At 39.1% G+C, this 24,071-nt stretch overlaps 1 protein-coding gene across 1 annotated transcript in view; it reads left to right on the top strand.

The window, feature by feature from the left end:
- Positions 1 to 24,071, top strand: part of aopep (aminopeptidase O (putative)) — a 93,607-nt gene that overhangs the window by 45,669 nt on the left and 23,867 nt on the right. The window contains exons 13-14 of the mRNA XM_014987164.2: positions 3,702 to 3,764; positions 4,811 to 4,897. Coding sequence (XP_014842650.2) covers positions 3,702 to 3,764; positions 4,811 to 4,897 — 150 coding nt within the window. The remainder of the gene's footprint in view (positions 1 to 3,701; positions 3,765 to 4,810; positions 4,898 to 24,071) is intronic.

The following is a 24,071-nucleotide window of genomic DNA, read 5'->3' as shown; positions in this document are numbered from 1 at the left end:
TGCCTTGTGGCTTACTTGGTTTACATTAAACAATGACATACTTTCTTGTTTTTTTTATTGGTTTTGGTTTGTTTCATTCTTTTGTTCACTGCCCCTATGAAAAGACAGCCCCAAAATATTATAGAGCTATATCTTTTCATGATTCAAATCTTACATAGGATTTGTCTTAGGTTGGAGTTTCCAGAAGTAATGCAAACCTTTCTAAAAATAAATAAATACATGCTGGATTTCTTTCTGTACTCAAAAAGAAATGCAGCAGCCAAAACTCAACGATTTGTCAAAGTGTGGACATTATAGAAAATCTGAAATAACGAGTTAGGTTGGATATAAAAATATTAACTCTCTGCTCCTTTTATTTTTTTTATTTTTTGGCATGTTTTGACATCAAAACATGCAAAAGATACCAAATTTCCCAGATTTCTAGACTAGGATATGTCATTCCTATTTAGGAGTCTAGATTTTAAAATGCACAAGATCTAAGCCAGACCAGATGTCACAAAAACAGGAGCAGAATACTTTACCACTATCCAAAAGTCAGAATCTGATTGTTTAATTACATGAGACCTGCAGAAAATACGATCTAAAACTACTCAAGCTGTTTAATATTTTGTAGTCAAATGCAAAAATTTTTATTAGAAGTTAACAAAAATAACTGAAATAAAAATTATTTCTAAAAAAACCTCATTTTTTTCTGAAAAATGCTTCAGAACCCTGTAAATACAGAAGCAGAAACATCACAGAAGATTCATTAAACCTACATAAAATATAAACAGATATTTTTTGTCAGCCTATGAAGTGTGCATTTGTGATATGTAACCAGAACAATGACATTTATAGGGTTAGAGCTACACATTAGAAAAACATCAGCTTAGATCAATCCACATTTTCCTCACTCGGATGTTTCTGTTCCATGAACACAACAGTCAAACCAGAAATTTATTGTGAGGCAGAGCAGTAATAGCATACCAGATACTACATGCATTCAGTCCTTTGTGATTGCATTATTATGAACATTGACATTTGCATTGTGGACTTATCGTTCAGCTCTTCATTGACTCTATTTATTGAATAATACAAAAACTCAACCAGCTCAACTCATATGCTAAGGGGGTTCTATTATAAAAAAATATGTTTTTCTGTGCTGATAGTCTCACAGTTGGGACTGGCAGTTGGGTGTCTGCCAACTCAAAACCTCAGAAACAAACAACCCAGACCTGTCACTTGTTTTTGAGCCCTTAAGGTTCAGTGAGCTGTTCAGACTTACAACAGAAATATATGTCACTTCTTCTGTTCAAAGGAGAAAACATCCTGCCTTCTTATTTTTATCTCTTCCCAACTTTTTTGTTGTTTAAGTCACAATGACCGTATCTAAAAAGTGAATGGAGATTCACTGATCAGTTTGTGGACGATTCTCGGTCTTTACAAAGCTTTGTAAAGTGCTGATGACATAATGTTTAATTTATTTTTTGTTGATTCCAGTTTCTCTTTGCGATCCATAATTAACTTTATTTTAAAAAAAAATCCAACATTCCAGGCTATTGGTGATCATTAATTATTTATATTAGAAATAGAGGCAAGATCACTCAATGTGTGAGAGAGAGAAGTTGCTGTAACTCAGCCTTTTTCTATATTAAAACAGACTAAAAACTTTACTGCATTGACATTTAGTGTTGGAGACGAGCATCTGTACACTGAAGAGCAGTCTCTTGACCTCTAATTTACCTTTGAGTTTTCCAAAGGTTGCCAAATTCCCAAATCCAGCCTCTTAAGTTACAGAGGATGAAAGCTGAAAATGATCAGAGCAACTTGTCTGCAATATGTTTAGTCTACATGTTTTGCTTAAAAGTAGCAGCCTGACAGAACAGCTTAGCTTTTGATTTCAATAGTTTCCTTTTAAGTAGCTTCTTATACTCTTTTTTTTAATTTTTTTTATGCTTCCTCTGATTATCAAATGGCACATTGACCAGTAAGGTGGCTAACTTTGAGTCTTCCACACTGAAGAGTGTGGAAGTTGTATGGTTTAGGCATGGCACGTTCATTAATTGGAAAAATATTCAAGATTTGCCTTTCACACTTACTGACCAGAGGTCAGGGAAGGTCAATATCATATTCATCTGGTTCAGGTCACCAGTTAATTTTTGATGCACCTTTAAATCTTCATTCTTAAGTTATATATTATTCACATAACCATAGACATCAGGACAGTAGTAAAACTCTACCAGTGCCTTGTTAGTGGTATTGGTTCTATGTAGATTTGATCTACCTGGCAGGTCACTCCACTATGTTGCTAAGGTGCAAAATCTTACCAGTGTAGACGCGTTAAACACATGATGTCATCCATTGTGTCCGAAAATGAGGGACGTTGCCACAGTGCCACTATTTGTTCTCTACATACACTCTTCATTTAGAAACTGATATGCTACAAATGACAGTTTTGAATCCAACAGTTGACATGATTTATCGCCTCCTTGTTTGCTGAAGGAACGTGAGATGAGACCTTTAGATGTCGTCTAATATTGATCCAAAAGAGAAACGCAGCACAGCCACAAAAACAGGACCAGGGTGTTAGATGTAGACAAAGGGCTTTTTGTCCAGAGAATAGTTGTTGAGATCCAAACAGCAAAAGAGCTATGTGTGGTATCCTGTTACACAATGCCAATTTACTGCCTCAACACTCACTACATTCTATACTGCCCACTCCAACACCTCTCTCTCTGCCTCAGTACATCTGATGCTGCTGAAGTACCTTTGTTTTTTTCTTTTTTTTGTTTTTTTTAAGTCATGAAGTACTCAGGCATGCAGTTATACTACTGTACTTGGTGTGTGTGCACGTGTGCGTGTGGCTATGGTAACTATGATAGCTAAAATGCTGCAAAGGCATGTGTGGGAACATCTGTGAAGTGTGTGTAATGGGCAGAAGATGCTGCTTCCAGCTTGATTATCAGAGCGTTTAAAGGTACCTTGATTCCATGCACTACTTTTTGTCCCCTTATTTTCTCAACATCATCATTGCAAGCGCCCAGTATTATTGTCTAGAAGGAAAGCTGAGATCACTTCATACTATTTCCCAGCAGACTTTATGGGGACTCCGATTTGGTTTTCCAGCAGAACTTGGCGCCTGCTTGCATTACCAAAAATGCCAATACCTGCTTTAATGACCGTGGCATCACCAGATCTAAATCCATAGATAACTTATGGAGTATTATCAAAGGGACGATGGGAAACCCCATACCTGAGAATGTAAATGTGATTGGAAAGCCACCATAAAACCAGCCTTAGATTAAAACGTACTGAAATGCAGCTGTATAATTCACTGCACTGCAATCTTAAGGTGAGAAGCTCTGGTCAGGGCTCCTCTCTGTACGTAGGTGTGTGTGTGTGTGTGTGTAATCACAAATGAATGAATGGATGAAAAAAATAAAACAGAAACGAGGAATGAAGTGAATTGTCCATTCTACTTTTCTCCCCGTTTTTCTCTCCTCTCCTTCACTTTCCTTCTGTCTCTCCCTCCGGAGTCAAGTAGCGAGTTTCCGTCAGGAACAAGTGATAGCGCACCCACCTTCTCTCCCTTTCCTCCCACCTCTCCTCCCTCCCCTTCCTGCTTCGCTCGGTCTCTCTCTCTGCCTCTGCAAAGCATTCCTCTCCGTCCCGATCACTTGCCCCCCCGGCTCACTGCTCTCCCCTTCTCCTCTGTCGTTCAGTGGCTGCATGAAAGGAGCGCCGTATGGTCACAGGCGAGGCTGGTAGAAGAAGTCAAAGCAGAGGTAGGCGCACAACTCCTCCGCTTCTCTCCTTTTCTCTCTCTCTCTCTCTCTCTTCTCATCTTCAGGGAGTGGCAGACAGTCTTCAAGAAAAGCGCTCAGAGTGGAAATATTGCACATGCTTGATATGATTATCATCTGATTTTCATCAGTCTTCTCTTTTACCAAGTTAATTCCCCCTTCTTTGCCTCCTCAGGGCTTCCTTTATTAATTTCTGGGCTTTTTAAAAATTGTTCCACGTTTTATTTCACATTATTTTGATATAATCTCTTATCTCTACCTCTTTCGCACTTTGTTTACCTCTCTTTCCCACATTCGCTCCCCGCTTCAGTCTCTCCCTCTGTCTGCCTCCGAGAGGAGTGCAGCGCGTGCGCGCACACAGCGCTGTGCATCTGTTGCGTGTTGTACTGTGCTGCCTATCAGATTTCCCATAATGCTCCCATGTTGTTCTTAATTTGCCTATATTTTCACATCCTCGCATTCATCTTCCTTCTAAGAAAGATAAACTGTGCATTTTAAGTTTAAAGCACCAAAATGGCTTCAGTGACTTTATTTAAAAGAAGATCTATCATATTTGGGTCTAAATGTTCATAGGTATTTCTTTGTTCTATGTCATTCAACCATATTCATTTATTCCTTTTCTTGGAAACACGTGACGGCTGCGAATTGAAAGCTGCTGTGCTCCGTTTTATTTATTTTGTCTTCGCTGGTTGTTTATGTTAGTTGAGTGCAGAAAAGTTGCAAATGAGTGCAGGGCTGTTTTCGCAGTGTCAATTTTTGTTCACTTTGCACTCTGATGAGCTTTCTGACTGCTCTGTCGTCCTGTGAGCGTTGTATCTGAACTCGGTGTCTGAGAGCTTTTTTTTTTCTTTTCCATTGAACAATGACCACTTTTCTCTTTCTGATGTTCCACTCTCACCTTTATTTAATCTTTGTCATTTTTTTTTTATCCTCCACCATCACACTGTTTCCCCCTGGCTACTCCGTTTGTTCTTTCTATCTTTTTTCCCGCCTTCACCTCCTCACCCCCACCATCGTCTCTCCTGCAGGTTGTAAAATGGATTCTCTCCAGTCGGACTCACCAGGCGAAGGGCAGAAAGCGGAAGAGAGCAGAACCCAAGGTGAACTACAAAGAGGTAGGCACTCTGCAGCATTAAGTCTGTTATCTCCTTGCTCGCTCTACTTCTTCCTCTTCAATGTGGCCCCTTTTTATCCTTAGAGGACCTTTCTCTTCCCAAACTGCTGTCGGTTTGTCTTTAAACGTTGCTGTGATTTTTTTTTTCTTTTTTTTTTTTTCTTTTTGAACTTCAGAGTAATTTTGTTTGTCGGACAACATGGTTATCCCCAACTCTGTTGATGTGTTGTGTCTGAAAGGACAGACAGCCCTGTACTTTTACAGTCTGCGTTTATGTCCTGTCCTCCGCTGGTGTGTGTTTAACCTTTTAAGAGCTTGTATACATCACATAGTGTGTGTGTGTGTGTGCGTGTGTGTGTGTGTGTGGTCATGGTCAAAGTGGATGTGGTGTCTGTGTTTTCCTGGGTGGCAGCCACCATTGAGCCCTTACATTCAGAACTTGAAGGAATATTTGAATATTTTAAAGTGTAATTCTGTGAAGTTATTGTCTGTCCCCTTACCTACTGTAGAAAAAAATTGTTACATCACCATGAGTTTGCAGAAAAGTGAATACACCTTCAGATCAGTGGAACACTACCGGCTTATGGACCGAACCCGATATTTCCACAGCAATTCAATTTAGTTTTTTTAATCTACCACAAATTCAAAACAAAAAGTTATCTCAAAGCATTTCATGAATAGTCTAATTTATATAAAGAAACACAGCTATGCCCAAAATTGTTCAAACTCCTTCCAGGTTTATATTATGCAAAATATTTTAATGTGATCAACATATTTCTTCTGTCTGGACGTAATGATAATGAAGAAAATTTAAAAATAGTAACTGCTTTTGTGGCTTAATCTTGGAAAATAAAACCACATTTTTTTATGATGCAGTTGTAGAATGTATTTGAAACTGACATTCAGTTATTGATAGAAGTTGTTCCTTCTGTGGTTTTGTCCATTGAAAGACAGGGCAATTTTATCCTGTATAGAAAAAGAACACGAAGTTCAGCCTGTAGACAAGAGACTGCTCATTACTGATTTCTTAGTCAAGTGATGGCCTGGTTTCTAGGGGTAATGGCAATATTTGAGGCTGCTGGCTCTATTGAGCCACTCGATTGACAAAACTTGGGACAACTGGAATAATTCTTCAATCAAGAAAAACACCTGGAGAAGCCCTGGAAAGCACCATCTTTGAATAGTGTTTTGCAAAAATGACAGCCATACGTTAAGTCCAGTCTTAAAGGGAACGGATGAGTAGCAGCAGATTAGGTGGATTGGTGCAGATTGCAAAGTCAGCCACACCAATATAAACCAGGGTTGTTGCTGTTAGTTTCCCGCAAGGATCATGTGACCAATCATGATTTTTGTTGAAGGCCAAACTAATGGATGGACACGAGCGTTTATTTCATAAAGAACTGGTTATGTGATCTATTTTCAAAAAAATTCTTCCAGAGACAGAAGACCTTGCCACTGACCACCGTTTGACCAATCAAATGTTACCCACCATATTGAAGCATTATATTTAGTTGAGCTATATAATTATGTTTAACTAAAACAGTTGTTTGAATTGACCAAAGTCTCATGTTTTATTTCATGTTTAGTCTGTGAATTAAAACTGAGGCTGCAAATGTTAAGAGGAAAATCTGACCATGTTTTCCACAAACTAAGCACACCACTTTAACTCTGACCTCCACAAATAAACACTTTTTTTTCTTTTTTTTTTTTTTTTTAGAAAAGCTGATATGTCTTAGGTTAACTCACATCTCTCCGTTTATGAGTGCAGAGTCGCTGCTGGAGGATTGAATGCGATGGCTTGTGTAGCTTTGGAAATCATGAAGCAAAAGACGAGGGCTTAAAGATGAAAGCTAATTTTTCAAAATAAAAACTGCATGTTTGGGCTTGTATGCAAAATAAGCACATTATGCATGTTTGTCATCCAGTTTCTCTGAGATTTTTCTTAACTTTTCTTCAAACAGAAAGAGAAACGACATCTGTCTACTACTAGTTATACTAATGTGAGAGAAATTTGCTAAAAACAAAACTAACACTTTACAGGTAGTCTTTATTTTCTCTGAGCTTACTTGTTTCTGCATTCTTCCTGTCAGTTTAAAGTTTTAATAACCACATAAAAAGGTAGAAATTCAGTGGAAAACTGAGGGGGGAAAAAAGCACAGTTTTGCCTGCATGTGTTGTGTTAATTAGGAATCTCTGGAGACAGCTAATCCCCTCCACCCACTAATTGACACACACACACACACTCGCGCACGCCTGCATCATTAATGAACACACACTGATCTATAAGCCACCGAGGGCCAGAAGTCATTAGCGAGAGTAGAGCGGCTTTTATATATCACTCACAATACGCTCAGATGTTGTAAACTGTTGAAAACCTTTTCGAAACCACTCATCTTTTTCTTTTTCTTTTTTTTTTTTACAACACATTTTATCTCATGAATAAGTTAGGCAAGCACTCCTTGGTGTCATGAAATAAAATCTTGCCAAGACAGCTGCCTTTATAGACTTCTGTTTTTTTGTTTCTTGAACACAATGTTCTCAAGCTTAAAGCATTTGTAATTGAAGAAATATTAAAAAGATCATTTAAACACGTCTAAGGTGATTCTTAAACCCATTTGGCGTCTCATAAAATCCCGTGTCGGAACATGATGAGATTACCTTAAATTCCTGAGTTTGCTGTGAATAAAATGCCAGCGCAGCCACCGCCCCCCTCTTCTTAAAACCACCTGATACCTAAATGTCTGGCATATTTTACAACACACACGCACGCGCACACACACACATATACACTTACTTCTGAGAGGCAGCTAAAGGGCCCCTTCCTGTTGGGGTGAGGGGGGCTGCTGAAATCAGCCTCATGAAAGAATAGCCAATTACTGTCCACTTGGCCATACACAATAGTGAGAAAGAGGAGGGAGGCGCAAATGGACGGACGAATGGAGCGAGGGAGCAGGGGGGTGGGTGGGAGGTCAGCGTTTGAAGTAACACCATAAAAGCCAGTCTGAAAGGAAAAACGGAGAGACCCCACTCCCTCCCCTGCGGACCGACCCTCTCCACTCTCCTCCCCTGTGTCCCCCTCCCCTTCTTTTGTTTCTAGGAACAGTGAGTGCCCCATGGATGGACCAGGTGTATTTTATATTACTCCTTCATGTACTTCAAACACCCCAACAGCCCTGTTCCTGCTAAGCTCCCTCTCTCTTGATCCTCCTCTCTCTTTCTCCTCCCTCCGTCTACCAGCCTGTTGCAAGGTTATAAATCAATCAGCAGAAGTGATCGCAAAAGGCAATTGAGGACGCTCGAAACGAAAGAGGCAAGACGGTAGAATGTGATGTGGGAGAAGAAGTTAGGGTATGGCAGAGATGAAGGGAGGGAGGTTTTTTTTTTTTTCAGAAATTTGGAATGAAGAAAAAATTAGACAAACACGATGCAAACAATGGAAATCAAAATCTCGGAAAAAGGAAAAATACTTGATGAGATGGAAAGGGTTCAGGTTAGGATGATTTTTGTGGATAAATAATGACTTTTAAGCAAGGACCCTGGTCGATTCGTTATTGCAAAAATATTGAAAGGTCATGAATGTGTTAGTATCACATGACAAAAATGATATATTTTTCCTTTCAATTCAATTCAGTGTTTATATACCTATACAACATAATGTCCCAACAAATGTCATCTCAAAGCACTTTGAGATGACAAACAGGACAAATTCTTATCCAATTAGATTCAATCCAATTTGCTCCAGATGCAATTTGAATCTATCCAGTTCTTTTCAATGCAATTCGTACAACCGAGTTCAACCCACATTATAACACAATAGCGCCAAATTCAGTTATTACATTTTGCCAATTGATGAAAGTTGTCTATCTTAGGAAGCTCAGGTGATCGCATTGATTCACTAATTTTGTAGCGCTCTGTCTTCCTGAGCAAGCACGTGGCAGCAGAGGAAAGGAACCACACAGGAAGAAACTTCCAGTACAACCATGCTCCCTCAGAACAACCATCTTCCATTATTAGCTAAGGGCTGAGAGGAAGGCAGGAAGAAGACACTGAAAAACACAGAAGCACTGGGCCAGGAGTGCTTCCTACTGGGGAAAAAAAAGTGGAAGGTGAAGGTAATGGCAGCCAAAGCTCCATAAACTACTCCATCCGTGAATCAAACACAGCTACATACAAAAGCACTGGAACAGGCGAACCTTTTATGGGAAAGAAAAAAAAAGTGACAAGGTAGCGGCAGGAAAAGCTCCATCCAGGAAAGCATATTAAAACTGGCAGCAATAGGTTTGGCCATAACTCCAACCAGTGTAGATACACAAAAACAGAAAGTCTGAGACAGTGGTACTTTCTATATGACAGAAAAACAAAAATAATGCATAAGTTGAAGCCATAAGACTCATCAGATGTGTAAAAAGAGTTAGAAAGTGATGGTAATGATGGTGAAATGGTCTCATAAGGTGGATGTGTAGACCGAGTCGGTTTTTGTATTTCTCATTAATGACATCAGGGACCATTAGGAACATGCACACATGTGCACTCTCACAGAGATCTGTATATGCGGGTATCCATAGTGGGTTCCAGACGCCCCCCACAGAGTAGCCCCAGATCTGGTCAATATTGTAGAGACAAAGTTTATTACCAACTTCCCCTTGTTTCAGTTTCAGTTACCCTTATTGATTAACGAGCATCATAACCTGCACATCTGGCCTTTCTATTTTTTATTTTTATTTTTTTTTGCGTACGAATGCAACTTGTGTGTGCACGGCAGTTGCGTGTGCATGTGAGCAGTGTGTGTGGAGAGGTCTGCAAAAGGATATTAGTCACGCCTGCATGGTAATGGGCCTCATTTTGCTCTCATTTTCAACTGCGGTCACTTTAATGAGAGGGTCCATCTGCCCCTGCTGATCAGGACAGGAAACCCTGTGGGGAAATTTTTAGGGTAGCAAGGGATCTCAGGTCAACTAATGACATGCCTTTCTTCTTGGTAAAGGTTTACATTAGGAATTGTAATTGACCCGGTTTTTACATTTATTAAATTCCATGTTAACCTGGAGAGCATAGGCATCATCAAAGGCTTGAACCCTCTATGAGACCTTAGAGTAACTTTCTGGGAAAGTGTGTTCAATAATCTCAGGCTTTCATGGAACAACTGGTCTGTAGAATGGGCTCAATGGCTAGCAGATGCAACAAAAATTCCTATGCTTAAGTTTTAGGCACATAACATGTCCATCTGCACTAATCCGACTGTACATTCAGTCTTTGATGTTACTGAAAGGTATGATCTGCATATTTTCAGCCTGTATTGTTCTGATTTACACTGCATTTGGTGCAAATATAAGGCGTTGCATGTAGGCAGTGTTTGTACAGCTCTTACCTTGGATAAACAAATTCCAGGGAATGGTGTAATCCTCAATTCTTATCATTCCTTTTTAAATTACTCTGCGGCACACTATTTTTAACTTCACACCTTCAATGATTACAGAAGTGTTCAGAGCTCATTTCCAGGAGACTACTTCCAATTAGCTGGAAAATATAGAAACATCATATGAGGAACATAACATTTTAAGATACACTCAACATACACATGCATTTTTATGCACTAAGTTTCTGCAGAGACGGATTAAGTAACAATCCGGTTACAAGAATCCTTCTGTGCACTGTAGATGCAACAGAATATGTAGAGAATGAGTCAGCTCCCAGTTCAGTGTCGATTGGTCTGCTCAGGAGGATGGGAATCTGCATCACCCTGATCGATGGGATCAGTTTATGTACAGATTAGTTACAGCAGTATACAAATATGCTTATATTATTAATGAATTTATCTTTTAATCCAGAACCTTTAATTACATTTGATTACATTTATTCTGCAGGGAAACAGTTTCACACTAAGGACAATTTCTGGTGCCACGATTAGCTGCACACTTTACAATTCCTTTAGAATAAACGTAACAGGCGATTTTTAATTGATAGTTTAAGTTGCTTAGTCTGTAAACGTTGACTTGAATATCAAAACAATAATTTTTTCCCTATATATGAAATGACTCAGAGGTCTATTCCTCTTAGCCTCTCTTTAAATAAAGTTGCCAGTATGTGCATTCAGAACAATAATTTAAAAAACTGAAAACATCTATAAATGTGACAATTAACGGTGGTATACCTGAAAACATTGTGGAAAAAATACATCACCCATAGTTAATATTCCATGTGTTTTGCGATCTGAAAGTATAGTTTTTAAACAAATAAATTGGGGAAAGGTATTGTTTTCCTGCAAGCTCCATTACAAAGACTGTTTTGGAGTTTTTGTGTTTGCCCAGTCATCGTGGCATCATTCATTTCTATTTTGGAAGGCAAGCTACTTGGATCAAAAGCTGCAAAGCAGCTACTAAATGGACCTTGCAGTGCTGGTGTGCCGCAGGGACAATGCTGCCAGCTTCTATTTTTGCAGACAATGTAAACCCACAAAGAAATTAGCTATGTTTGAGTGCTGACTGAAATCTCTTATGCTGTAATGAGGTGTGATGCTGATGGTCGGACGGGGTGGGGGGAGCGGCCATGGTAACTGGAGCCCCTGTGTGGGAGAGCAAAAAGGCCCTGATCAAAAGGTTGTTCATTTGGGTGGGGTTTGCAGGTGGTGCACATTATGAAGCTATAAATAGAAGATTTAAAAAGAGGAGGAGGTCAATGTAGAGAATTATTTCAGTCTGTTTTACTTGCCGTTAGTCTTTCAATTTGAAGTAGAGATAATTAAAATTAGGCATCCGATTAAAAAAAAAAAAGGCTGTTTTTGTTTTAATTGCTTCTCACACTTCTGTGCGTCCTCAAACTAAAAATAGCTAGTATTTTTTTCACTCAGCCAGAAGAAACCTACCTTACTGGTACTTATTGTACCAATATGAGGTAACTTAACTATAAGTTACATCACACCTAAGTAATACTTAACTATGGTGTCTCCCATGAACTCTGATTATGTTGTAAAATGGGAGGGGCAAACTTAGAAAAATGCAGAGCATGATGAATATTGTAGTATCCGACTGGCTGATGAAACTAAAAATCTCCCAATATGTGTCACTGTCTTGGTGCATCCCCACTTTGAAAAGTGGAAATCAAAGTTTTCAAGGTGAAATAGACGAGCAATGTAATGCCAGCACGCTGTTTCTTTTAAAGGAATGGAAGAAACATTTGGTAGTCCAACATTTTTGTCCTCCTGTTTCCCAGTCTACCTGTATTTATTAATTTTTTTTATCAGTACCACTTGAAAACACAATCCATACCATAAATATAGATATATTTTTTTCTAACACAGCATCTGCTTTTGTTTTGTTGCTCCATTCAAGACTCAGCCATATTTGGCATCCTCTCAGTGTGTGAAGTGTTGACACTCACACATCTGGTTTTCCCCCTACATCTCTTATTTCTCCAGTGCACTGTCAACTGTTTCATTTTGTCTTCCTCTCTTCCTTCTCCACTTTTCCTAATCTCTTATGCCTTTTATCACAAAGTCTGTCTCACTCTTTCTGTGTCTGCCTCTTAGTGTGATTTATTGGCAATGAATCAGGGATGAGGGAGTATGCCGGAGGAGAGATGGGAACATTCAGGGAAATGGCTGTTTCCGGCCAGACTCTACATCAGGATGGGAAATGGTTGGAAGAAGAATGTCTGTGTGTCTGCATGTGTGTTTCTCCATCAGTAGGCTGTCTAGGGGATCAGCTAAGGGCTAATCTAGAGCACTACTGCTACTACCAACGCACCCGTCTTCACATGAAATACATTTTGGTTTTTGCTCAAAGAAGGTATTCCACGTGTTCTACTGTATAAATCGCAGCAAAGATTGTCAGGATAAACAGAGGTGCATTTATTTCAGTATTAGATTCACTTTTATGTGCCAAGTTAAGTTTTCCATCAAACCTTGATATGTTCTGGGATGGTTTGTGTTTTTCTATCCAGTGGGAAAGTAAAATAAATGAATAAATAAATAAATAATAGAAGTTTGTATTGTGCAGCTGTTTGCTTGGCTGTCGTTCAGAGCAGACATTGCCAGATTAAACAGGTGTAAAGTAAAAAGTGACCACAGGGAAGAGGAAAACAACCTGTGCTCGGTTTCATGCTTATGATTTTTGCGTTGGCGTGAAGGAATGTTATTGTGTGCTTGAAACTTACTTCTCATCAGGGTTTCAAGCTTCTTTTTCAGTTGCAGGCAGGATGAGAAAACATTCTGGTGGTTTTACAGATAGACCAGACTGTTAGAAAATATTGAAAAGAAAAGGAACAAAAGACAATCAAAGGCAAAAAAAAACAACAAAAGGCTAAACCCTGGACATCTAAAAAGTCAACAGAACCAGAGAAAGACAACAGATCAATAAAAGCATTCTGGTAGCTTCATAAATTTTTGCTGTATCTTTTGTGGAAAGTGCTGATCGGGATGCAATCTGTGGGAATCAAAGGGTCAGTGCAGCAAACAACAGCGGTTTGATTCAAAGGACACTTCTAATCAAAAAGCTGTTGATCCACTTTTAGCTGCAAATAAAACCACGCAGGTCAACTGTGTGATTGAATAAATAAATATTTAAAGGTGTCCCTTAAATACAGCCATGCAGAGGACATGAACAGCTGTGTGTCCATCTGTGTTTCATGCCAGCTTCTCACCAGCAATGTGCAGTGTGTGCTTTGCTGCAGCACCTGCTACAACCTCCACAGTGTTTCTACATGGTGAAATCTTTGTGTTTGGTAAAGCAGACACTTTCATATAATCAGTTATTTATATAATTTTGATATCTATGATGAAAATATTTACTCAAATGCTGATTTCTAAATATATTCAGGGTCATGGCATGACTCTTTCACACAATCCTTATTATATGTTAAAAGAAGTAGTATATGTTGTACATGTATAGATGGGAATTTATGTGAAATATTTTTAAACAAAATACTTTGTACTATAAAAACGTTCATTAAAATTGAACTTTAAATATAAGTTTTTAGGAGGTTATTATGACTTGATTTTAGAAGTCCGGCTCAATAAAGACACATTTTGTGAGTGAAAAGCCAAATCTGAGGTGTTCCTTGCTCTGCACATCCAAGTTAATCAGGTAAAACATCTTATATTTGGTTGTGCCTACCCAAAAATTACCAAATGATTCAGTTTCTTGGCGTGTCCTTTGACTGGAACAATCCTTATAAAAACATTTGATTTATGAAAACTAGGCAAAACTTTCAAAACTCTGTAGGTTTCCAGTCTTGCTGAAACTTACAGGCACGTGACTGTCGGCTGATGTGGAGTCCCTTATCTATCGTCACGGCAGTTAAAATGCAAACGATGCTTCTCAGCACATGCTGAACACATGGTATGAAACCTGCCTAAAGCTTCCCCTATATAACATTTTTATTTCATGCCGTGATGTCAAAAGATATTTCTGCATGACTTGAAAGTACAAGTCACAAGACGCCTGGTTAGGTAGCTGACAATGAGGTTTCTTTCTGAAACAGATTGAGAAACCAATGGGAGGAATGAGCACTAAGACTACATGTAACTGTGTTGTTCAAATGTGGTATGAGAAGATGCACATTTACTTCCAAAGGTAGAGAGGAGACAGGTGTACTTGTGCCATGTTAATAAAGTGTTGTAGATAAGGTAAGAATGTTAGAGGAAGAAATCTGCAGAGTGTATTTCTCATTCATCACTCATCAGCTGTTCTGTGTTCAGGGTCATCTAAAGCTCATTGTCTGTCTGATCTCTTACAAGAACTTCCTGTCCTCTCACTGCTATGTGGGTAAATGAGGAGGTGTGGTGAGAAGTGGTTGTGTATGGACGTCTTTCTTCTGCTGTGAGAAGCTTGAGCACGGTAGATATGCCAACTAAGAATTGCAGCTCAAGCCTCTGTTCCTCTGGAAAAGTGCTCAGCGGAGACACATGGAGTGTAAACCCAGGATGATAAAAAGGTGGTTGTGTGATATTTTTGTAGTGCATATCTAAAATATCCAAAAGATGCATATCCGTGAGAACATGCAGCTTGGGTTGCGAAAATACCTAGATATGCTAGTGACTGACATTTGCAAAACAACCAATCCAGGAGTGCCATTTATTTTCCTTGGTCCTGATTGGCTGTGACCTCTAGAGCAATGATAAGGAAAAATGTAGACATTAGTTTCAGTGGTAGTGCTAAGGCAGTTTCCACTGTTTATATTAATGCATCTTAAAGTATATTTGGTGTGGGAACTGTTACGCTAGGCAGGCCTAAAGTATTCATGGATTATAGCTGTTCCTGCTCTGTTGTTGTCTCTAACCCCCTGCGACTACTGTATAGCAAAAGTTTTGCTTTTTATCTTATACAGGTGTTTTGTATTGGTTTGCAGTGCAGTGCTTTGACTCGTAGCTAGTCTATGCATTTGTCTGGTGTAGTTCAATCACTGTGCTATGCAATTATGTTTTTCTGAGCACTCGCTGTACATCTGCATCATAGATCGTTCAAGATAGAAACATCTCTACTCTGATCGCATAAAGTGGTTCTTTGAACCACAACTAACTGAAGGTTCTGCAGTCTGAACATAGCTTGAGGGAGAAGCTCAAACAGGCATTTTATTGAAGTGGTCAAAGAGAACAAACATACACATACACACATACATATGCACGCATGCACGTGCATTCGGAATCCCAAAAGCATTTGAGTGTCATTAAAGTGCAGCTGTGTTTGCCTTTCCAGCACACATGGAAAACATATCGAGGATGGAGAGGAAGAGAACAGCTTTCTAAATATGTTGTCGACAACGCATACAAAAACTAGTAGCCAGTAAACTCGCGCAACTGCACATAATTCTTTCTGGAAACCATTCAAACACAAATTTAGACATTTGGTGTAATGCGGTGCAATAAAAATACAGAGCTGTGTGTAGGTCACAGGGTGTTGAAAAGCTGGTGACACTTTAGACACATAAAGTGGAGAGTCATGGCAATATTGGGCTGAGCTGTAAAAGGGAACTGGCTTTTTAGTGGTGTGAAATGAATCAATACTTTTCCCATAAAGCCTGATTTAGGCGTCACCCAGTCGCTTTTATAGGTACTGTATGTAATGTTGTGTCTGCGCACGTCTGAGAATGCTGCATATTGAGTGCTTTAACATCTGTCTTTGCTGGTAATAACCGGGGAGCCTACAGCACCCTCAGACAGACATAACACATTTAGCCTCATCAACAACACACATAGGCTTGCACACAAAGTAAAGGCAGCCATATGTGCTACTGGACCAGTTAGAACCGAGTGGACTAATGTCAAGCAAATGTCCCCCCCCCCCCAAAAAAAAAAACATTCTTCTTGGAAAAACTCATCCACATTTTCACATTGATGACTGCAACAGTGTTTTTACAGGTCTGCCTAAACAAGGCAGACAGTTGCAGCTGATTCAGAACGCTGCTCATCACATTCTCACTTGAACCACAAAGATGCAGCACATCACCCCAGTTCTAAAGTCCAGACACTGGTTCCTTGTAGCTCAGAGAACAGACTTTACAATACTTTTGCTGGTTTATAACGGAATGGCTTGGCATCAAAATCTTCTGGTTCATGTCTACTCAACCCAAACCAAACCAGTAAATCAATTTTTGTTTTCCAATACCATCAACTTTGTAAAAAAGGTAAAAAAAAAATATTATTATTGCAAGTATTTGCATCCATAATGTAGGTTTGTTTGCCTGTAAACCAAAAAATGGAGGTCGGGGGGCACAAGCAAAGAACAGTCAGTCTAAGACAGATTTTATGAAGAGCATATTGTTGCCAAATATGGCATTGTGCAAAAAAACATAGATTAATACTACAATCAGATGAGACATATAATAATTTACATCCTTTACATTCCAATTCATCTTTTACAAAAATAGAGGCTAGGATGTTTTTCTTTACTAAATTCAATTTCATAAATGTCAGAACTATGAAAAAGGAATTTAACGGTTTCATAAATCAAATCAATATGCTCTTATTATTATTATTTTTTAATAGCAGCCAGAAACTCGACTCGTTTCTATTTTCTCTCACATTGAACAATGAAAGCAGAAAATCTTTATGAATGAAAAGTAAGAACGAGGAAATTGAATCTATTATTACCTGAGAAATAAAAAGATTGAGGAAATTCAATTATTAAATCATAAGGGAAATGTTAAATATTAAATCATTATGATTGTTTATGAACATATACATAACTATTGCCTTAAATTAAAACAGCAACCCGCATACAAAGACTGTTCCTCTTGAAGCTGTATTTAATTCTGTAAACGGTGTGGTGTGATGATTTATAATTACATTAAATAAGGGAAAAACAGTCGCTACATGAATGATTAATGCTTGTTAGTGATTATTATTTAACCAGCTCTTTCAGTTTGGCCATAACAAACGTTCAGATGGAAAACATCGTTTTGCAGTCACTTCATATGACAAAAAATCCTACTCTAAAAATATACTTTTACATTTCTGAATTGGATGGAAAGTGGAGAGTTTTCTCTGAGAAGTGTTTTTGTGAGGGGTTCAGATGCAGAAAGTGTCGTGGATAATTTCAACAGTGGCATTTGAAATATGTCCTGCTCAAAGGGGAAAGACTCCCATAAAACAGAGGTCATACAACACTTAAGCAAAAATTATTTCTCGGATGAACTTGTCTAATAATAACAGAGAGGCGGTTCTATTAACACCACCCACGGGGACAAGCACACTGTAGATTTACAGCCTTTATCTTCATACAGATCTTGTGAGATCCACTTTAAAATGAGAAGAAAATAAAAGGCCATCAGCAATTCTCCAGGCAACATTTCCTACAAATTCCTCAGACTGGGAAATCATGTCCTGCTAAGCTGTAGCATATATTTTTTTTATGATATGAGGGTATGTAAAGTACCTTGTAAAAATATTACCCAATGAATATTTTTAACATTTTGTCACTCTACAACCCCAAACCTCAACATATTTTAACTCAAAGATCTGCATAATCTACAGAAGTTTGATCTGCATTTATATTCAGTGCCTTCAGATTCATACATAATCTTCCTCCGTATCGTGTTAATATAATAAATCCAGTTGCTTGATGAAACATCATAGAGCAACTGGATGATATTGGACTATCACTAATATTCTAAAATAGAGAATATTAGTGGAACAAAACAGCATCTGGTAAACCAATGAATGCAGCAGACAGGTCAGGAATAAACTTTAAGTGAAATTTAAAACAGGGTTTGGTAAGTATGACAAAACTGTGAACCCACCAACTCTTGCCTGCCTAACTAAACTAACGTTAATTAGAGATTTAGACCAAAGGGGTCATGGTGACTCTGGAGGTGCTACAGAGATCCTCGGATTAGGTGGGTAAATTTGGGATGCTGCATTTTATAGACTTTTATTTGTAAAAAAGAAACTCTGAAAACCATGTATGCTTTTTTTGTTCTCTTCCCAAATATACACTACTTTTTGCTGATTGTTTATATTTAATCCGGTACAAAAATCCAGATTTGGGACTGGCCTGTGACAAAACGTTGAAAAGTTTAAGGGGTTTGACTTTTAGAAGGCTTCGCATACGTATCCATGTGTGTTTCCATTATTCTGTCCTGACGCTCATCATCTCTTTCTTTCTGTTGTGTTCTGCCATCATCTAACCTTCCACCCGCTTTCATTATCATCTCCCATTGTTTCTGCGTGTGGCTCGATGTGACTGTGCATGGCTGCACAACTGCGTGCGTCTGTCAGCCTGTGCCTAGTCCACCCTGAATACCTCTGTCAGCTCAGAATGCTTAAACCAGGCCAATCTGGAGTTCACGTAAAAGACGACACACACGGGAGTCAAACAGCTCACACACGGGTGGAAAAGCCGTGGAGCTGCAGGGGAATCCGGCCTCCTCCTGAACACAACCTTTCTCTGACGGTTCTGCTAGCCTAACCCCGCTGTCTCCTCTCCTTGCCGTCACTCCCACTTTGGATCCGACTCTGTCATCCCATCTTGTTTTCTGTTTTTTCTTTTTGTTTTTTTTCCTCTAAGGCTCTCAATCTCTGTATCTCAGTGTATCTTTCAACAACAGTAGATGCTATCACTTTGCGCTGGAGGTCATTGCCAGTGCATGTTTGTGTTTTTACCCCCATTATTGTTATCGTCTAATTTAACGTGGCTTGAATAGACAAATCCTTGCTGCCTGTGTGTGTGTGTGCGCGTGTTCACGCGTCAATGTTTCTTACATGCTTTTTGTATTCAGTGTGCACGCTGACATTTGTAAGACGATCTGCTGCGAAATGCCACGGATCCGACAAAAGTTTTCTGAGCCTTTATTTTGTACGTGCCTCTGTGCAAGCCCTTTAAAGCCTGGTAATTATTAGGATCAAATGTCTTTTGCTTGTTACGCTGATGTCTACAACTCCTTTAAAGTAACTAGAATGAGGCTGAGTCAGTTTTTTTTAAAATTATTATTATTTCTTTCATTTGATACTTTCTCTAAGAGAGAAAATGTAAGTGCAACCCCTGGCTGCTCTCACCTATCCAGAATCCTGACAGAGCAAATGACATTGGGAAATGGAGCCTGGCCTATTTTCAGCCAACGCCACTTTTCATTCTTCTTGTTAAAGACCTAATGTCTGCAGGGAGTGGGCAGTACGAAATCAAATTAAAAGTAAGTCTGAAATTGATATTTATGTTAAGAATGTGGATTCTCTTAAATTCTTTAACTCCACCTCATTATTTAAACATCTTAATTAAATAGGGCATTTGCCCTGTTATGAAGAAGGAAGAGCTAAGCCAAAAAGCAAAGCTTTTGATTTATCCATCCCATCTACTTTCTGTCCCTCCACTCTGGTCATCAGATGCATAAAGATGTAAGTAGCTGAAAAAGCTTCCTCCGTGAGGCGGCTAGACTCAGACTTAAAGAGCTCGATCATCCAGAGAGAGATCAGGGAAGAGCCTCGCTCCTGTGCGCTGAAAGGATTAAGCCGTGGTGGTTTGGGCACCAACATGCATCAGGTTTTTCAGACACATCCAATAACATTAGGCCCTGGGGAAGACCCAGAACTTGCTTAAGAAATTAAAAATGATTTTTTTGGTCTAGAAATGTTTTGGGATCTCCTAGCATTAGCCAGAAAGTGTCGTTGGGGGACGTCTGGGTTTTCCTCCTGGACCCTGAATTTTCCCTGTTGACTCAGAGATTTTAGTTTTTTTAAGATCGCGCAGAATCGCTGGACAAAGCTATAAAAACTTTGTTTGCCAAGACGGCAAATTGATGATGGATGATGATGACTCCTTATTTAAATTCCCCTACAGTACCCTACACAGATCCACAAACCAGATAAGGTCTTGACCTGGGAGTGCATTCTCAACCAGAGCAACTTGGCCCACTTTAAAAAAAAATAAAAAAGCCTAGAGTTCATCTATTCTGATACTTCTGGTGTGGATTAAACAGTGGAACTGTTGTAAGCCTGAAAATGTGGACCCTGGTGAGGTTTGATGCAAACCAAAAGGTGAAAGTGACGCATGATTTACAAACATGATCAGAAAGTGTACGCCATGAAACCAAAGCCGAGTTCTTCTTCTTCAGTCAACTGACTGACAGTGAGCAGCAATAAGTGAGGAGGGACAGTGCATTTTTGGTCTGTAAAGGAAAAAACACTCTTGTCGTCCACATTTGAAGGATTGTATGATTGATCATTTTAGTAATTGCAGATCAGTGCATCTGTGAAACCCTGATGTACCTTAGACGGGAAAGTGGCCCATGTTTAAATACTGTGTGAATAATTTATGATTTACCAGACAACAGACTAAACGCACACAATTTTTTTTCTATAAAGGTAATTATAGACACTTTCATTGGTCTCTGAAGTCAAGATTATAATAGAAATATTATGTTGGAACCATATTCCGGGTGTGTAAAGAATTAACTTTGTGGAACATGCGGAGAAACACGAGTCTTGTTTTGTATATTTTAAGAACATAACTAATTTTAATTTCCAGTTTTTACTGAGGTCCTGCTACACTTGCGTGCTACCAAGGATTTTCTTCAGTGCAACATCTCACTCTAGCTTACAAAAGTCTACGACTCCACAATGTGTTGCTATAATAGTTAATAGCTGAAATATTGTTCTATGTAACAATATTTCAGCTCTCATACACAATTGGATTTTTTACTTATCTACTGATCTATTTGTTTCTCTGACATCGTCTTTGTGCAGCCATACAAAACGAGCCTGTTCTCCACCATCCTGTCCGCTCACCTCGGCTTTTGTTTAAACTAACGTCCAGCTGTTTGGATGTGTCACAGGATTACAAATGCTACAGATTTTTCCCCCTCGCTCACAAACAGAAGTGTCTTTGTTCCAGTTTAGTTTCAAAGGCCCGTCTCTTTCAAAGGCTTATGGGTGGTGGCGGCGCAGGAGGGTAAAAAGGCCACCACAGAAACCTGGGTTCAGTCCTCTGTGGTGGATCCTTATGGTTATAATAAATAACAATAACAATGCTGTGCATATTATATTTTCAAAAAAAAATTACCCAAGTACTACAAATGTGAAGTTAAAAGATGTTGTATAAATGAAACTCAATTTACCCTTTAGGTGAAAACAGTGGGAAGAGCGTCCTTTTTTATATTAGCAGAAGCTCAAATAGTGACTTCAACTAACCTATTAGGGAACTTGGTGAAAAAGCTAGAAAGATTAATTTGAGGCCCGTGCCCTTTTCGTTTGAGAAATTGTGTGTTCCTCCACTGGGGAAGGCACACACCGGATCGTGGGAGGAGGAGGAGGAGGAGGAGGAACGTTAAGAAGCAGGCATCCACTGGAGACGCTCAGATTTGCAGCGTGCGTCAAAGCACAAAGTGCCATAGATTAATTAAACTTCCTCTGTTTCAGGGGCCCGTGTGTGTGCAGTGGCTATGAGTCAGAACGGTGATGAGTAGGAGGGAAAACACGTTAATTGCCCTCGGATCAGTTCCAAAATGCAGGAAGACAGAATTTTACATAGCAAACACCCAACCTTCTTCAGGTGCAAAACCTAAAAATCAATTAAAATCCCCCTTACGTCGCTAGTGTTGTGCTTACTCTAAAGCTGTGCGGTGTTTTATTTTTGCACTTGTGTTTTACTTGCTATGTCTCAACTTTGTGCCATTTTAGCTTATAATACCATAACACCAACAAGGCTATATGTTTGGCATTGTCCTGCTGGAAGGTAAACGTCCATCCCTTTGCTGAGTCTTTTGCTATCTTTCAGAGGTTTTGTTCTAGAATTGTGTTATTTTTTTAGTTTTGATCAGTTTCTGTGTCCCTGCTGAAGAAAAACTTCCACACAGCGCCAGCACCATCTTTCCATTATGTGGTGATGAATCCCACAACAGTGTTGTTTGTTCCTATATCTTAGCATCGGATTTACCGTTTCTTTTTTCTAAAGTTGCAGCTAAACATTGTTCAGGTGACCACCAGACGCACACAGGCCAGTCAGATATTAGGTATTTGGGAAGGAAAGCACACGCTAAAGTGTGAAATCTACCCAGCTCACAGAACAGTCCTCGTTTCCCCAGAGGCCTCTAATGATTAGCCGTGTATCTTTCATGCCCTGCATATTCGTTCCCATCATTTTCAAAACTGGAGATCAGTCCTGACAGTCGGCTTATTGTCAGCCTGTGTTTGTTTGGAGAAAAACATTGAGACAATTGATCCCAAAAGCGATGATTACAAGGTCAAAACGTCTGAGGCTTGTTGTCTTTTCTCCCTTTGTTTCTCAGTTTTGGTACTTCTGTTTTGTGTGTTTTGATTAGGCTCCAGACTGATTGCAGCGGTTAAGATTCATAAACACACAATCTTTTGCCTTATTCTGCTATCTGCGGCTGCTGCGGTTGTTGATTGGAGCCGTCGTCGAACCGAACGAGGGCTATTAATGATCAAATTAAAGATAGACAGTCGGAGCCAACGGTCATTGTCGAGGTCATTTGCGCTGTAGCAGCAGTACGTGCGACATCATTTAATAAAAATGATGGAACAACATGCAGCTCTGTTGCACAAGTTGAAAGGTCAACATGTGACTCATGGGTAACCTTTCAGTATCTCCTGTAGGCCTGTTTGCATTCTGACCATTACGCAAAATTGGTTTACACATCCAATATGAGCAACGTGTTTTATGTCCCTTCAGACTTTGTGGATCACAAAGATTGCTGTATCATTGTGGTTTGAGGAGGGCTTTCTCCTCTATAGTCACTTATCATGGTTATAGCGGTCCTCACATTACAGTCTGAATAAAAATCTCTCATGGATGTTTCTAAAAATGACCCCATGACGTACAATGCTTCTTATCATAATCCTTGAACTTTTTCTCTTACAAACACAAACTTAAATATGTTTTACTGGGATTTTGAGACCAACAAAAGTAGTTAATCAGTTTGGAGTAGAAGAAAATGATACCTGTTTTTTTTTTTTTTAATTTAACAAATGACATTTTTACTAATTCTATTATGTAAAATAGCTCAAGTTCAGATTTGATGGAAAGAATCAGTGCAAATCAATTCTCAAAACATCACTTAGATCTGTATTTAGGAACAGGCTTTGACTGATCATTCAAGGAAGTTTCCCCACAGCATCATGCTGAGTAGACATGGTGAGTTCTAGGCGATATTCAGCGGCGATATTCCCGATCTGTGCAGTGTGTTCCTTGGCCTTCAGAGTAAAGGGCACACCACAGTATAGATTTTGTTTTTTAAAACCTTCTGAGATATTTTATTCTTATCCATTGATTTTACAATTATGGATTCCATTGTGTTGGCCTACCATTTGAAATCCCAATATAAAACACTAAAATTTGTGATTGTTACATAAAAAGGCTCGAGTAAACCTTTTGTAATAATTTTGTACGAATAATTTTGTTGCAAGTTTTCAGTTTGCAGTTTTTTTTTAGCACCTGTGTGAGCCAATTTAAAGTGGATATTTATAAAGGTGTCACATCTGTTTACATACGTGTCCCTCCTGAGGACCTAATACTGCCTCCACAGTTCCACCTGACAAGTGATCTGGGCCCCATGTGCAGAATTAAGGCAGACAAATATATTTAAAAAGGGCAACAGAGGAGTGTTTAATTGGCCGAGCCAAGCACAAGAGTTTGCCCCATTGAAAAGGTGTAATGAAAAGATCTGGAACAGAGACAGACAGCAGACGGCGTTGGAGACAGAGGCAACAGAAGAAAGAAAAGAAAGGATCT

Source organism: Poecilia mexicana, unplaced genomic scaffold, assembly GCF_051168715.1.
Source record: "Poecilia mexicana isolate PSO_F unplaced genomic scaffold, ASM5116871v1 scaffold_9, whole genome shotgun sequence".
Classification (NCBI taxonomy): domain Eukaryota; kingdom Metazoa; phylum Chordata; class Actinopteri; order Cyprinodontiformes; family Poeciliidae; genus Poecilia; species Poecilia mexicana.
The sequence above is the reverse complement of the archived record's forward strand: the minus strand, read 5'-3'. Positions and strand labels throughout refer to the sequence as shown.